Source organism: Myotis nattereri (assembly GCF_964212035.1).
Source record: "Myotis nattereri genome assembly, chromosome: 6".
Lineage (NCBI taxonomy): Eukaryota > Metazoa > Chordata > Mammalia > Chiroptera > Vespertilionidae > Myotis > Myotis nattereri.
This window is the reverse complement of record NC_138081.1, coordinates 80,905,140-80,922,837: the sequence shown is the minus strand read 5'-3', so window position 1 is coordinate 80,922,837 and position 17,698 is coordinate 80,905,140. Positions and strand designations below refer to the sequence as shown.

General features: G+C 36.7%; 1 protein-coding gene across 2 annotated transcripts in view; it reads left to right on the top strand.

Annotated features, from left to right (window-relative positions):
• LAMA2 (laminin subunit alpha 2) overlaps positions 1-17,698 on the top strand; it is a 478,805-nt gene that overhangs the window by 320,006 nt on the left and 141,101 nt on the right. For both annotated transcript variants that reach the window (XM_081094172.1, XM_081094171.1), the window contains 3 exons: positions 541-658; positions 7,129-7,263; positions 14,550-14,674. In XM_081094172.1, coding sequence (XP_080950298.1) covers positions 541-658; positions 7,129-7,263; positions 14,550-14,674 — 378 coding nt within the window. The remainder of the gene's footprint in view (positions 1-540; positions 659-7,128; positions 7,264-14,549; positions 14,675-17,698) is intronic.

The following is a 17,698-nucleotide window of genomic DNA, read 5'->3' as shown; positions in this document are numbered from 1 at the left end:
ATATTTTATCATCAGAAAAAGATCAATATTATTCTATTATGCTGAATCGTTGTTTTCTAAAGTTTAAGAAAGGATATTCAGACACTCAAGAGGAAGAAATCAGCACCAGTTGTAAATTAAAAGCAATTTTGCTAGTGACTATGGGAGATATTCTCACAGGGAATGACCATGGGTTGTCTGTCTGAAAGAATGTAAATGTCTAATTAATTAGCCATGCCTATCTGAAGCCACTCGCATTTTAAAAAGTGGAGGGGAAATCTTTATAATAACTTCTCAACAGGACATCAGACATCTAATTTATGAAATTCCTTATGATTTATGTGAATATTTTGCTAATATGCAATCTCAACCTTTGAGGAGGCATAGATGCAGGAATAAGGTGTGGCGCATAAGTTTCTAAAATATAGGCAGCTTCAAAACAATAGAATGAGCTTAAGGTTATTGGCAAAAATTTGAGAGGACACTTCTCCTAGGGTTGTCTGTTTGCTGGGTGATCTTAACTTGCTGACTGTAATATAAGCATCTGCTTGCTGTGCCCAGGATTTCTGAAATCTCAATGGAGGTAGCTGAACAAGGACCTGTAACGGCACTGACTCCTCCGGCTCACTTGATCGAAAGATGTGATTGTCCTCCAGGCTATTCCGGTTTGTCCTGCGAGGTAAGCTGGCTCTTACTTACCTGTTTAAGCCCAACTCTCTCTTTTTTAAAATATATTTTTATTGATTTCAGAGACGAAGAGAGAGGGGGTGAGAGATAGGAACATCAATGATGAGAGTGAATAATTGATCGGCTGCCTCCTGCACGTCCCCCACTGGGGATCAAACCTGCAACCTTGGCATGTGCCCTGACCTGGAATCGATCCATGACCTCCTGGCTCATAGGTCAACGCTCAACCATTGAGCCATGCCAGCAGGGCAAGCCCAACTCTCTTAACTACTCTCCGAGCTACCTCTGCTGCAATCAGTTTTACTTTCATGCATATTCTTACCCTATTTTATTTGATTTTCCACTTACAGTGTGAGACACAGTAAAGAGGATGATGCCGTTGTTACCTATTAGTAAGGATCGCATTGGAAGGGAAATATTTTATGAAAATTGAAAGATCTGTAAAAATATGAAGCAGTCAGGAAGTAATGTTTTATAAGGCCCTTTATTACACCTGATTTATTTTCGTGGCAGTTCCTCTAAACAGTTAGAGATGCTAAAACCGCATTAGGTGAATATTGTTATTAATGGAATAAATAGCTACAGATCCATGTATTAATTTATTTATGAATAATTGTATGCATCTTTTGTCAATAAGATTTGAGAAGTTTTATATGAAGTATGGTACATGAGGCATGTGATGCTACCAGGTCAAAACTAATGTACAACTTAAAAATGATGAGTATAAATCTCTGGAGAGGTGGCATGGGGTAGTGAAAAGAAATGTGGGTTGGTTTTGCTGAATCCTTCTAGGGGTGCTGTTTCTGCATCTCAGTTTGTTTCCCTATACAGTCACCATGAGGATGTATTTAAATGAACACATGCGTGTTAAAAGCCCCATTGTAAACTGAAGTGTCATTCAACTTAGTAACCATTATTTAAACTCCAGGTTTTTCAGAGGGCAATTTCCTAAGAATAACTTCAAATTCCTTGTGAAACATCTTTGGAATGATGTTATAGCTTTGCTTGTGACTGCTCTGAAGGGCAGTATTTCTTCAAATGTGTTCATTTGGTCTAATAACATCAAATAACCCATCTCATTCTTAAATTGGATGTACATTTGTTCACACACACCAGTAAGTAATAGATACACAACCTACCCAAATACACATAGTGTATATGTGAAAAATGACAGTGAGTGTGGCACATATAAAAATGCTATCTTTCCAAATATCACATGATCTCACTCAGTTGTGGAATATGATGAACAACATAAACTGATGAACAAAAATAGAACCAGAGTCATAGAAGCATCAAACAAACAGTCCAACCTGTGAGGGAACACAGGGGGTGAGGCGGTAAGAGGTCAACCAAAGGATTTGTATGCATGCATATGAGCATAACTAATGGACACAGACAGAAGGGGGGTGAAGGCATGTGCGGGGGGTGGGGACGTCTGGGGAGAGGTCAATGGGGGAAAAGGAGACTTCTGTAATACTTTAAACAATAAATTTTTTTTAAAAAAATATGCCATCTTTCCAATGAGCATGAAAGATTTAAAAGTAGAAGACAGAAAGAGCTTAAGATTTTTCTAGAAAACAGATGATTTTTTTTTTCTTATCCTAAGGAGTGTTTGGCTATACTGTTGACTACTATGTAGTCTTGGTCAATTTCTTAATTGCTATAGGCCTTAGTTATTATATAAAAATTATACATAAATTATATAAAAAATTGGAGATTGGCTTTTGAAGTTCCAAAATTCTCTGATTTTGCAATATTAGGGTGGTGTAGATGATATTCAGTAAGTAGTCAAGATTGACCTCTAACTATCTTGAAGAGAAAGTTACTACAGCTATATATTTTTCTGCATTTATTTAAAATAATACTACTGTTCACTTATTAAACAAAAATGTTAGTAGAGCAGTAAATTATTTTAATGTCTACTTTCTATTCCATGTTTTTAATGTTAAAAACTCTCCTTGTTGTGATCAGTAGGCTTTTGAGATAGTATATTCTAAAACATGTTTTCGCATTAATCTTAGTAATTTTCTATCTTTATATGAAAATATAATTTAGCACAAATGAAGCAAGTGAGAAATGAAGAAAATCAAGAAAAACTGGGACCATATACAAACTACCACCTATATTTGTGGCTTTGCCTATTTCTCGTAAATTTCACTTAAGCTCCTATTTACAGACAATAATTACAGTAATATCTTAGTGGAGAGATCATGGGGATAAAGACTTATCTCTCATAATAAGGTACCTGAGGTGTTCTCCACAAGCCATTGCCTCTAATCCATTATATATCTTATTTATAATTCATCATGATTCTAAAGTGTAATTACCCAGGCATAAAATCTAATCATCAAAGCAAGAGCTAAGGACATTTTTGAAATAATACATCCCATTCCGATAACATATGCTTTGGGTCACGAATACACAAAGCAATTCCTTCACCACATTTTCACCAAATGTATGGTATTCTAAAAACGTCTGCAATTACAAGGTATTCATTTCATGTTTTTACCCAAAATATGGTGCAAATAAACAAAATTAAGTGTTAGTTACCACTGAAAATACAGCCAGTTGGGATAACACGTAGCCTTTGCCTGTTACGTGCAGTGTTATGACATTACAGGCCTATTCATTGAAAATGTTAGTTCTGGAAATGCCTACTTATTTCAATTTATGATTTGAAGTAGAGACCATATTACCTTTAGAAGTCAAATAAAGGACACAATTTTCTCACCACACATATTAGTGTGGGAGCCGTTGAATTTAATGTACTCAATATAGAAGCAGCGCCTCACTATCCTCTCAGTTAACCACGCTGTCTAAACAGACCTAAACTCAGGTTAGATTGTGTGCAGAAACAGGAAATATTAACCATTGGATATGTGGCTCTCTGCAGTAAGATCACGGAAAACAGAAATGCGTAGGTTGATCTCTACGTCATATTTTGGTCATTTCCCCTCCTGCAGGTTTGATAGGATGTTTGGCTCACAGTTGAATAGCTGGTGTCTGCTGGGTCACCACTCAAAAGCTGTCACTTCTGTGGGGTAAAAATATTGTTTTTAATCCCCAAATAATTTAAACACGTGATCAGCTCATGAAATTCAAAGGACAAAATAGTGAAACTAGGTTTTTTTCTTACATACACACACCTCTTAGGGCACCCTTTCTTATTTCTGCTTCACATGAAAGACCCAAATATTCTGTTCAGATACAAGATATTGAGGAATGGTACGGGTAAGTGACATACATTGTAATTTTGTTTCCCAATGCAACTTGGAAAATCACTGTTGCCTTTATTTTTAGTCTATTTTCAATGACTATATTTAAAAATTACCTGGGGATAGAAGCACCCATTTTGATTTATTGTATGTTAAGCACTAAACATACATTATCTCACTTAATCCTCATAACAACCCTGTAAAAAATAAAACACCATTTATTGAGTTCTTACTGTGTATGGAACAATGCCAAGCATATTTTCTAGTACACTTATACCAACATCACTGAGGCTATAATATGATCCCGTTATTACAGATGAGGAAATGGAAGCCCAGACAGGATAAGAAACCTGCTCATGATCCCACCGCTAGGAAACAGCAAAACTGCATTTAAATCTAGGCATGTCTGTTTCAAAATACCAAAATATACTTATATCCAACTATTATGCTATACAGTATCCGTATGTTATAGGTGAGGAAACTGAAACCCAGACTATTCAAGACCTCCACAAAATCATGTGTAGTAAGTGGGGAACAGGAATTAAACTCACGATTGCCTGATTGCAAAACCCGTGTAAAGATATAAGATAGTCTTTTAATTGTCAACTATACAAATATCTATTTTTATTGTTAAACTCTGAGCAAATAAGGGGGCATTGAGAACTCTGCACCTGGTGTATATTGGCTCATTACTCTCTGTCTCCCATTCCCTTCTGTCTATCTCCCACATTTTTGTGTAAATTTGATTCTAATATTTTGATGAGATACTATACTATGAAAATAAACTACATATAGAAGGAAATCAGAAGAATATTGGACCAATGAATAATTTCATCACAAGGAAACTTTGAGTTTGAGTTAGAGAAATAAAGGGATAAGATTAGAACAGTGTTTATTTGCCTTTTTTAAAAAATTCTTAGTGTGTTCCAGAAAGGATTTTAGACAGGACTTTAGAAAGTAACTATTATCTTTCCTCTCTTTTTCCAAACTTAAATATAATCATTCTCATGAATTTTGCCCCCGTTTGCTGAGAAGAAAGACATCTGCTATTGAAAAACACACTTAAGTTTGTTAATGGAAACAATAAATACAAAGAGGACCCAGGAAAGGAGGAGATTAAAGAGAAATAAATGTCGCATTTCTTTAAAAAAAAAAGTGTTTTAAAGTTTCTTACTTGCATCACAGAAGTCTCTTTTTCCTTGCTAACTCTTAGAACTTTAATAAGGACACAAAAGTAATCTAACTGGTTAGAACTTCAGAAATCATTTGGATTCATACACCTGCTCATTCACGGAATGATGAAAATGGTATCTCAGTGACAAGAGACTTCCCTGTATCCTTCAAACAAAACTAACTCCTCAGGCCAAGGCTTCCGTAGTCACCAGGGTCTGCATGCATTTCCAGCCAAGAAGGAGGGGCATGTGGGCGAGTCTCAGCCCTGTGCTTATTAGGCCCTCCTAGAGTTTGGAAACAAACCCTGGCTCTACTCTCTGCTAAGTGAATTTAAACCCCTGTGTTGGAGCCACATCAGTACTGAATGCTCCTCAGATGATCTGTGCGCAGCCAGGGTTGGAACCCAGCTTGGACTTGCACGAGGGGTGCTTTTCTACTTTGTCCTGCTACCTTTCCAGGGAAGAGGCATAGTCACAGGAAAAATTGGGAGTGTATTACAGTAAACGTCACCTGTGGCACGCACCTTCAAATTTCAGTCTATCAGATTGAATATCGTATGATTCTTCAATTAAAGTGCCATTTCTTAACTTCGTTCTTCTTAGACTTGAGACATAAAGTAGAGCTAGAAACTTACTGTGTGCGATTTTTACACACACACACACACACACACACACCCCACACAAATATACCCCCGAAAATAATAACAACAATTATATAGGTATCCAAGGCTAAATTCCATATAAAGAAAATCCAATTTCATTCTTCAGTCAGCATGCTAAAGAATTGGAACAACCCACACTGTATAATATTTTTAAATACACCTTGGATTGTTTCTTCAGTTATGTTCAAAAGAATTCCTCAGTCATAATTTCTAGACCTTATTTGGTAAAAATGGAAAAATCAACCTTGATTTTTAATAATATGAATAAACTTATTAAAATAGAATAAGACATCCACCATGAAACAAGTGAGGCTCAAAATATTTTGAATACTATTCCCGGTTTTATCAGCTGGCATTATTAAATCTCATTAGGCTTTCTTATAGACTGTGATAAAAGCAGGGACTCTTAATTGAGGTTCTTTCACATTATGGGAATCAAAGCAAACAAGGAATGTGTTGACTATTGATCTTTTTCCCTTTGTAAGGCACTTTGCCTCTTCCACTAGAGAGGACCTAGTCCAGAACCAAAAGGACGCAGGGGCATGATGAAGTTCTTAATCCACTAGTATTTCCCCTGCCGATTAAGCAGTCACTTTTCTTTTAAGAATGGGAACAAGATATCCTGTGAAAAAATCCTACAGAGCCAGAGTGATAAAGCAGTCCCTTTGTAATCTTCAGTGGTATCTGAAAAACTAACTCTTGACTCTTACTCATAAATCCGTGTCTGATAAAGGCAGCAGTTTTACATACAGAGAGGACTGAGCCCAGAACATAAAGATGATTCTCATTCTCAGCGAATGAGAGCTGTGGGCTACTCTCTGGTTTTTATTGCAAAATAAATAAATAAAATAGACCAGGGAAAGATAAATTTTATTAGCAGCCTAATATTCCCAAGACATGTAGAGCTTTTATTACTTTGAATTTTTTACTTTTATAATCTTTCAATTATACTGATATGAATAATGCAACCATGATACTATTTTATTTATTTGATTTTTTTTTCTGAGGCTTGTTGGACACTTGCTAGTTATCCATCCAACACAAAAGGAGCAGATTTTAGATTGTAAAGGATATTGGAATTCTCTCTTTACTTCTTATGACAATTTTATTTAAAACCAAGCCTCTTTCTCAAGAAAAAGATGACTATTTGAAGCATTTTCAGGCTGAGTGGTATATGTAAGTGACAGCTTTCTGTTACAAAAATCTGATGATATGGATGCTGCCTGTACACTCTAGGGACCAGGCAGAAATAAACTTTAGGAATCAAAAATGGCACTTGTGTTTGTACGTGATGTTGCCTTTAATGCAGGTGGCGGGGGAAGAAGTCCTTTGGAACTACACTGAGAACCAAAGTGTTTATACCAAAGCAAGATTTCTCAGTTGGCTGTTCTAATTGGCTTCTTTTTCTTTCAGACATGCTTGCCAGGATTTTATCGACTGCGTTCTGGGCCGGGTGTCCGCCCCACTGGGCCAACCCTGGGCACCTGTGTTCCATGTCAATGTAATGGACACAGCAACCTCTGTGACCCTGAGACCTCCATATGCCAGGTATTCCCCCAAGCCTTTCTAAACATGGTTCATGTGTTCATTTCTCTTTACACATGAGCAGATACCATGTACAGAGGCCGCTAAACTGCAGGGAGTGTGTGTGTGTGTGTGTGTGTGTGTGTGTGTAATACAACATGAAGCAAAAATGGCATTTATCACATTACATATTTTTTAAATAATTAAGAAATGATGATTTGGAAAACCACTACTCATATCAAGAAACAGAATATTAGCAGCATCTTAGAATAACACCCGAGGAAACAACTATTTATGTAAAAATCATGAGGGCTTTTCTGATTATAAATAAAAATAAGCCTTTTATAAAAAATTTGAAAATTATGAAGAAGTATTAAGAAAAAAAAGCCATCCAGAATTCAACTTAATATAAACATTTTATATTTAGGTTATTTCCTACCAATGTTATGCATGTGTTTGTAGATATGATTTATATAATACCATAGGTGCAGTTTTATGTATATACTAGAGGCCCCGTGCAAAAATTTGTGCACCTGGGAGGGTGGTGTCCCTCAGCCCGGCCTGTGCCCTCTCACAGTCTGGGACCCCTTGGGGGATGACCACCTGCTGGCTTAGGCCTGCTCCCCAGGGGATTGGGCCTAAGCTGGCAATCAGACATCCCTCTGGCAGCCCAGGAGCCCTTGGGGGATGTCCACTTGCCAGCGGGGAGCAGGCCTAAGCTGCAGTTGGACATCCTTAGCGCTGCTGAGGAGGCGGGAGATGCTCCCGCCACCACCGCTGTACTGGCAACTGTCAGCCTGGCTTGTGGCTGAGCAGAGCTCCCCCTGTGGGAGCGCACTGACCACCAGGGGACAGCTCTTGCATTGAGCGTCTGCCCTTTGGTGGTCAGTATGTGTCATAGTGACCAGTTATCCCAGTCGTTCTGCTGTTAGGGTCAATTTGCATATTACCCTTTTATTATATAGGATTATGAGCATATTATAGTACTTAGATATATTCTAAAATCTTTACAATCTTTGATAGGTTATTCTTATAATTTCACTATTTCCCTTAGAATTCCAGCTGCTCTTATTAGTTAGTTGGTTGGTTAGTTAGTTAGTTTAGTCTGTTCCTACTAACAGCCTACTCCACCACCACTGTCCTGCCTTGGAACAATCAGGACTAGCAAGAAATTCAGCATCTAGAGTCCCCCTGACTCCTTAACCCCCACACAGCTCTGGATATCTCCTTTGCGGAACCCATTTCCCACCTCTCCTCATCTTCTGAACCCTTTCCAGCAAGCTGGGTGGCACTCTTGCTCACACATCAGCAAAATCCCCTGCATAACCTGCCTTTTCCCTTCTGTTGTCTTCTCTTTCCTTGCCTGCAACACACTTTTCCCCTGCAGTGCCTTCAATTGGGAGCCATTGCCTTCTCTCACAATCCCTCATTCCCCTCAGCCTGATGGTGGGGCAGCCGTCCCTGCTCCTCATTGCCACTTTCGTATCATCATCCTTTTCTCCTCCATAACAACACCCATTATAATGTCAAATTCATCAGAAAGTGTGATACATCAGACATTAAATTCAGCAATAATAATGTTGGCTACCATGTGTCCAATCCTATGTATGTTCCAGGACCCATGAAGGCTATTGTAGATAGATTTTTCTCCGGTATTCTGTTTATGAGGTAGATAGGATTATTCTTTCTATCTTTTTAAAATATATTTTTTTTGATCCCAGACAGGAAAGGGGAGGGAAAGAGAGATCAAAACATCAATGATAAAAGAGAATCATCCATTGGCTGCCTCCTGCACACCCCACACTAGGAATCGAACCCACAACCCAGGCATGTGCCCTCACCTGGAATTGAACCATGACCTCCAGGTTCATGGGTTGACGCTCAAACACTGAGCCAAGCCAGTTGTGCAAGATTATTCTTTCTTTCACAGTTTATGAACTGATACTGAGAGAAACTAAATAATTTTCTCAACTCATAAGCCAATAAGGGTTAGATCTGTGATTCAAACTGGTGCATTTAAATAGTCATTGACTGAATGTTTCATGATATCCTCAAAAAGGCTGATAACAAGAGCCAAGTGGTTATCAGTTAACAGGTTTGATGGGTGTAGAAGTTGCTGATTTGACAGGATAATTTCTAGAGATGTCCCCAGAGATGAAGCATCAGCTTTGTGTTTGACCCTGTCATATTCAAAATCCGTATCAGTGATTTGGATGAGCTCTATCAAACATTCAGATAACATAAAGCTGAACGTGTTATATAGAATCAAAAGGTGGTCAAGAATGAAAGAGTATGACAGGTAGAACTATAAGATGAGTTTTGAACTGAGGCAGGTTCACGTGTCTATTCATGCTTGAGGCATTTGTTAGTAAGTATTGCCAATTCACAGGCATTATGGTAGGTGGGAGGAACATAAGGATGAGGAAGGGATGCTTGGGCCTTGCCCACTAGGAGCTTATATCTAGAGTTTAAGGAAACGAAACAACAACAGTAACACAGGAAATGACACATGATAGCAATTGCTGTGAAATAGAAGCTTTTACTTGACTGTATGTAGATTCATTTCTATAAATCCAGATCAAGGAAGGAAGTGCATTCATTATATTTGCAAATCACAGGTAGAGACTAATAATCTCTACTTTAAGAGAAATCCTGAGTAACCAGAATTGTTAAATGTTTAGCTTAAAAAGAAGATTCTTAGCTTGAAAAACGATTTAGGGGATAATAGTATCATTTAGCTATTTAAGGACTTTTCCTGGAAAATGGAAATTAGATTTAATCTGCATAGCTTCAGACAGCAGAACTTGGATCACTGACTGAAAATAAGACTGAAACTAACTTTTATTCATCATAATGGAAATTTTATAGCTTATAGTTATAAAAGATGAAAAGGGCTGCCTTATAAGAATTTGTGCATTTAATAATATATCAAGGAAAGTTTGGCGATAACTCTATAAGGAAAGCAGGTTAGATTAGGTAACTTCTAACATTAGGTCTAACATACTATATTATTAATATTAAACTCATTTGATTTAATAGAAGGAATATATATTTCCAATTTTCCCATATGCAAAAAATACAAAAATTATATTCTAATCTATTATTGAAAAAATACTAGCACATATCACTGTTGAGAATATAATTGAACTATTCACTAGGTACCTAAAACAAATTTTTTCTAAAGATTAATTTCTACACAAGAGAAATATCATCAGAAATATTATGTCTACTATTTCAAAACAGACAGGAAAGTCTTATAAAAGGTCTATGTCAAAAAGTTTCAAAAAGAGCATCATGATTTATGTGCTGTGTTTGTGGTTCTAACCAGAACATTTGATTCAGTTAACCAAGTTTAGTATGTCAGCAACCCTTTGAAAGATTGACTGTCCAGAGAAGGTCAAAATATTTGTTAGCTGTGTAAAGAAATTATAGAGTAGTAGTTATGAGAGGAGAAAACCATATTTTTGAATCTCTATTTCTAGTAATGGTTAACATTACCTTTGAGTGTTTTTGTTATTAGTGTTGCATTAGTTTACAAAAAATATTTATTCAGTGAATTTTTTTTTTTTTTTACAAAAGCAAAATTTTAAAAATTTTTGTTTAAGATCCCATGTACTTTTGGGCACATGTCCATTTCTATAACTGTAAAATATGTGCTTAAAACACTCCCCAGTTAACACTTATTCATCCTTTCACACTTTGCTGAATGATTTGAGACTGGAATTCATAGATAATTAGTTTGTCTTAGAATCATTATTTTTCACTATACTACTATTAAATATGGAATGACTGTTTTATTGCTAAAATATAATGGTTCCTTTGGATGGCTGAATGAAAGAGGATTATGGTACTTAAGTCAATATGAAAATACAAATCATCTTGCCCTGCTAGCCACATTTTCTGTTCAAATCATTAGACTTCAAACTTGGCCTTTTTTATCTTAAGAAGCCTGACCAGTTTCATCTATACTTCCTAGAAAGTACATTCATTCATTCAGTCATTCAAAGTAGTCATTGGATGCCCAGCATGTTTCAATCACTGTGTTGAGCTTGAAGGAGCATTTAGCTGACTTGAGGCATCAGAGAATATTGATCAGAGAAAGTAACATGTATAATAAGAGCTGAAATAAATAGTTGCCAGCCAGGTAAAGAGGAGAAAAATTATTTCAGAACAAGGGATATGCATATGAAAAGTCTCAGAGGTGAGAGAGAGCATTACATAATTTGAGAATTTCAGACAGTCATACATGGCTTTAGCATAGTGTGCAAAGGTTACAGTCGCTAGATGTAAGCCTAGAGGGGTAAGTAGGGACTGGATTATAAAGGTCTTTCTTGCCATGCTAGAGAGTCTGTCATTCTTCCTAAGGTCGATGGGAAACTAGTGTGGGCTTTCAAGCAAGAAAGTGGCACGATTTGATATGTTCTTTACAATGGTCACTCTGATTCTAGTGTGAGGAAATTAATGGGTGAGGAAGTTTGAAGGCAGGATCTTTAGCTAAGAGGCTGTTGTAATAAGATAAAAGATTATGGTTGCCAGATAAAAATAATAGCAGCAAGGAAATAAAAAAAAAAACATACAGATAATAGAATCGTGGAATATGGCGATAAAGTAGATACCTGGGATGAGGAAGGCCTCTAGATTGCTGGCCTGGGCAATTAAGAGGGTGAGAGTGACCTCAAATAAAATTGGAAATACAGAAATATTTGCAGGTTTTAAAGAAATGAGCATAGTATTTGTCATTTCAAATTCAAGGTGCTCTTATGTTATGCATTACGAGCTATCCAAGAAGCAAATGGAAATGTGAGTCTGGAAATCATTAGAGATATCTGTGCTGAATATATAAAATTTACAGTTTGGGGTACATAGATGATAGTGGAAGTTGTAGTAATGGATGAAATCACCAGGGTAGAATGTAAAGGAAAGAAAGAGATGAGAACCAAAGTTTGAATCAAGGACACCAATTCTTAGTACACAGAAAGGGAAGCAAGAGTTCATGAAGGAAGATAAAAAAGAGAAGTCATAGAAGTAGGAGAAAATCAATAAATTTACTATTAAGAAACCATAGGAAGAGATATTTTGATGAAAGGTTGGCCAGAAATATCAGCTGCCACAGAAAGTTCATATATCATGTAAACTGATAATTGTCAGTAAATTTTAATTTAGCAACAAAGATTTTATGCATGAGCCTGGAATTGTGTTATTGCTGAAATTAGAAGCCTGTTTAAAGGATGAATGGGAGATGAGGAAGTAGAGACCAGGAATGTAAACAATGCTTTTTAAATGCTTATCAAAGATAGCCCAAAAGTTATCAAGGGACTTGAGACCTCAGTGTTGTTGTTTCTTAAGATAGGAAAGACTTGACCAACCTCAAATGTCAATGGAAAAAAGCCAGCAAAGGAGGAGACAATGCAGATGCTGGAGAAAATGGGAGGCAGGAGGGTAAGGAAATCAAAATTTAGGAAGAGAGTAGCTTTAGACAAACAACAAAATACCATTCCCTATACATAGAAATAAATATTAACGTGATAGAAAAATTGTGCAGGCAAGATGGTGAGTCATTTGGCCATGAAGGAGTACGCGAATGAGGACTTTTTCTTCTCTGAAAATAGGGGCTGTCCTCTGCTGAGGGTGTGGTGGAGAATTAGAATATTTGAGATTTATATCTCACTATATAGAAAAACTTGATTTTACATTAAGGTATAAATTGCATCTGTAAGTAATACAATATGTTTTCAAATGCATCACTAAAGATGTAAAAGAAAACTCCAAAGATCTAAGATTCATTGAGGTAATGTCATGGTTTCTCCCCCAGGAAATAAACTCTCAAAAAGAGTCAATAGAAGTTCTAAAAACTAATTTTAATTCATTGTAATTTCAGTAGAAAAAGTTATTTGGCTTACTGTTTATCATGAATGGCCGCACATACCATACCGAATATTGTCTGTCCATTAGAAAACACATGAAAAATATATACGTGCTTCTTGATTGACTGAATGAAGCAAAGAGCTCAGCATATGGGATGTGGTTTATGTTTAATACAGAGCCCAGAGGTGTCTCTGTGGCTCCAGCTGAGTTGATCAAATCGGCTCATTATACATCTATTTTTTAAATGACTTTTTTGCTCCCAATTTTTTATACTGTTTATGTCATCCTTCTGACCACGCCAAATCCTGACTTATAAAATCAAGCTAAAATCCCACTCAAAATTCCTTCCGTTTTCTCCTGTTTCTCAACTTCCGAAGTTAAATGTCACATTTCCACTAAACCACAGCCGATATTGCATTCTTTATGCGCAATCTAAAGAACAAAATAAAGGAACACACAAAATAGAAACAAAGACAGACTGAGGGTTGCCAGAGAGGAGGGGCTTTGGGGGACTGGATGAAACGTTGAAGGGACTAAGAAGTACCAATATGGTCATAGGGATGTAAAGTACAGCGTGGGGAATGCGGTCAGTGATATTGTAATAGCTGTGTATCGTGCTAGGTGGTAGGGTGTTATTTTACCTTTTTCCCTCACTTGATTCCTCTCACTACTTGTCTCAGTGCCTGGCATGTAGCTCTTCCTCAGTCCTTATTGCATATATAAATCCTATGTGTTAAATACATTTCTACTTCATGAGAGTTTTAATTCCAAAACCATTTACACACAATTCTGAAACTATTCTAATTCCTTATGTAAATGTCTTAAAGCATATTACCCAGTGCCTCTTATGATGCAAGATGAAAAGAAAATATTGACCTGAGATTCCTAGGTTAGATTGGGTCCTCTCTTTCTCTAAAGAACCATTAACATATGGCAAGAATTAGATGAGTAACATTCTTTAGGTGGTAACTAAACTGGCCGTTTTTGTTTTTTTTCTATTGTTTTCTCTTAAAAAATGTATGCCTGGTTTAGTTTCAGAAAGCCCACTGATGGGCATGCACCAGGTTCCAGGACTGTTATCATTTTTCAGTGCTTTGTCAAGAAGAAATATCAATGGCCAAATGATATAATAAATTTTAGAAATTTCTGTATTCCTGACATTAGAGTAAGAGAGAAAAAAAATTATAGTGACATTCACATAGAAAAAGGAGAACAAAAACTCTTATCAGTAGAGTTATAACAGCCCAGTATTAGTTTCTCAAAGGAGTTTTAAAAATATATATGTATATCAAGCATTGAGTATTCTGTCAATGGTGTGTGTGTGTGTGTGTGTGTGTGTGTGTGTGTTCACAAGAACGCGTACACTCATAGGCGCAGAGCTGTATGATAAATTCCATTAGAACTCTCGTTACATTAAAAACAAATTCCTCCCTTTTCCTTTACAGAATTGTCAACATCACACTGCTGGTGACTTCTGTGAGCGATGTGCTCTCGGGTACTATGGAATTGTCAAGGGATTGCCAAATGACTGTCAGCAATGTGCTTGCCCTCTGATTTCTTCCAGCAACAAGTAAGATGGAGAACTATTGCCATGTTTCCCAGTCAGTAACCCCATCTGTGTAGCACATGGGCTTTCAGATTTGGCGATATTTCTCCTGTAGACAAAAAATCTCAATTTAAGATAGAAATTTATTTAACAGTATAAAAATAAGACAAAAGTGAGCACATAATACCTTATGGTTCATTTTTCCTTTAAAACCTTGTCCCAAGTAAACAATATTTATTAATTAAAATATAAATGTTAACATATGTCTTTGAAATAAATGTACATAATTTTATATATTTTTATAAAGGTCTAATGTTTGCATATAACTCTTCCATAAATGCAAGCTATGAGGATTGTTTGGTATATATATATATCACATTTTTTGGCTGTTTCTCTTCATTTTTGGGTGTTTAATTCTTGATTGGTAAAGAATTATCAAGAAAATAATTTTAAAATGGTACAATCGTAAAAAGGTGACTTAGTGCTATGCTGCAAAATAAGTCAGTATCTCCCAGAAAAACAGCCCCCTTTCTGTTAAAATGGTCCAAACTTGATACCATGGAAACACAACCATGAGGGGAAGCAAAATCTGGAATATTTTATTTCAGTGCTGTCTGAACATTATGCATTGGTTTATATATTGTTAGAAAAAAAACACCACGAAGTATTTTCATTTACATTTTTGCTAAGGATATCTACACTTTCTGCTAAGTGATTTATAGACTTCAGTCTCTACATGGTGGGGCAGTGTTTCTCGAAGAATTTGCTGTTGAAAAGAAGTAGGACAGTTTGTTCAGATATAGAATCCTTATCTTGAATTTATAAGAACTGCAAACAACTCAGATGAAGAGATCATTTTACCAGTGATGACTTACTGGGTTTGTGTGTGTGTGTGTGTGTGTGTGTGTGTGTGGTAATATTTTCTGTAATCTCCCTTAGATAATCAAATTTCAGTAAGAGAATGTTATTTATTTTATTGTTTATTAAAATGTAAGCCAATTGGCCCAGCCACTATGGGTAGTGGTTGCATGTCGACCTATGAACCAAGAGGTCATGGTTTGATTCTAGTCAGGGCACCTGCCCTTGTTGTGGGCTCGATCCCCAATAGGGGGTGTACAAGAGGCAGCTGATCAATGGTTCTCTCTCATCATTGATGTCTGTATCTCGATCCCCCTCTCCCTTCCCCTCTGAAATCAATAAAAATATATTTTTTGTAAATGTGAATCATTTGGGTTAGAAAATTTCAAGAATTAATTGATAATTTACTGTTGGACGAGCTATAACAAAAGCTATGACATAAAAAAGAGGGTGGAGAGGGTCACAAAATGTATCTTTTTTTAAAATATATTTTATTGATTTTTTACAGAGAGGAAGGGAGAGGGATAGAGAGTTAGAAACATTGATGAGAGAGAAACATCGATTAGCTGCCTCCTGCACACACCCTACTAAGGATGTGCCCGCAACCGAGGTACATGCCCTTGACCAGAATCGAACCTTCAGTCTGCAGGCCGACGCTCCATCCACTGAGCCAAACCGGTCAGGGCACACAAAATGTATCTTAAGAGAAGTCAACTTAAATGTAAAGAGAATTCAAAGTTACAAAATATCATCCTTGATTTTGGAGGTTTCAAAATATGTTAAAAGAAATGGTAGCATTCATAATAGATCCTAAAACAGTGGATTGAAGAACTTTTATTGGTGGAGATAGTAGGAAATTATATGAGCAAAGGCTTAGAGAATAGAAAAGACAAGACTTGTTTAAGAACTAGTAAGTAAAAATTTGGAGCATGGTTTTCAAATAGAATTTCATAATTGCTAATAAAAATGAATTGGAAAATGGAGGCCATATTGGAGACATCTTTGAATACCAGTCTAAGAAATCGCTGCTTAATTTTCTATGCAATAAAGAAACACTACAAGTTTTTATTATTAATAAAAGTTTGATATGATGAGAGCCACACTTTAGAAAAACTATTATGATAGAGTTGAATATAATGAATTGAAACAGGCAAAGAAGAAAAGTGATGAGACCAATTAAAAAGCTATTGCATTAGCTTAGGCAAACGATAATTAGAACCTAAAAGTAGAAAATAGTAACAAGAATGGAGACAGGTGGGTGAATGTGAGGAAATGGTTGAATGTAGTTCTACAGAATTGATAACTAATTAAATATGAGGGGTGAGAGCCAGGTAGGTCAGAGTGGAAGCCAGAGGTTTTTAGCGAGGTTGACCCCCTATGGTGGTTGCTGTTAACTGAAATCGGGAAACTGACAGAGAGCTGCTATAGAAGAAAGACAATTTATGTTTCAAATAGGTTAAAATTGATATCAAGGGTCTGTCTAAATGGAAATATGCAAACAGCTGCAGGAAATGGAAATCTGAAAATGTGAAGGGCACATGAAGAAAGGCATATGTTAATAAATGAATGAAAGTCAGATAAGATTTCCCGGGGTATTATTACCCAAGCGGACCACATGGAAAGGAGGAAACATAAGACTCTCTACATTAGAGAAGCCGGAAAGAAAGGAAGAGCCAAGACGGGGCTGTCAGGCCGACAAGGGAAGTAAGGCCCCACTGCCATGAGCACCACAGAGAGAAGAGCAGCAGTAAAGGAGCATCCGATTCTGGTTGCAAGCGAGACTCAGTGCATATGCTGGTCATTAACCAAGGCTCACTGTTGAATTTTGACCATCAATGATGAAAGCAGACATTAGTTACAAGGGTGTGAGTTTACAGCTTTAAGAAATTTAAGAAGGAAAAGAAAGCATACCACCTTGATTGCTTAGCAGAAATTTTAAAAAGCGTGTTTTCTTTTTCCTATATATGATTTGTATAATTTTTAATATGTTTTTATTGATTTTTAGAGAGATAAGAAGGGAGAGGGATAGAGAGATAGGAACATCAATGATAAGAGAATCAGCCTCCTGCATACCCCCTGCTGGGGATCGAGACCACAACCTGGGCATGTGCCCTGACCGAATCGAATCTTGACCTTTTGGTTTCTAGGTCAATGCTCAACCACTGGGCCACACCAGCTGGGCTGATTTGT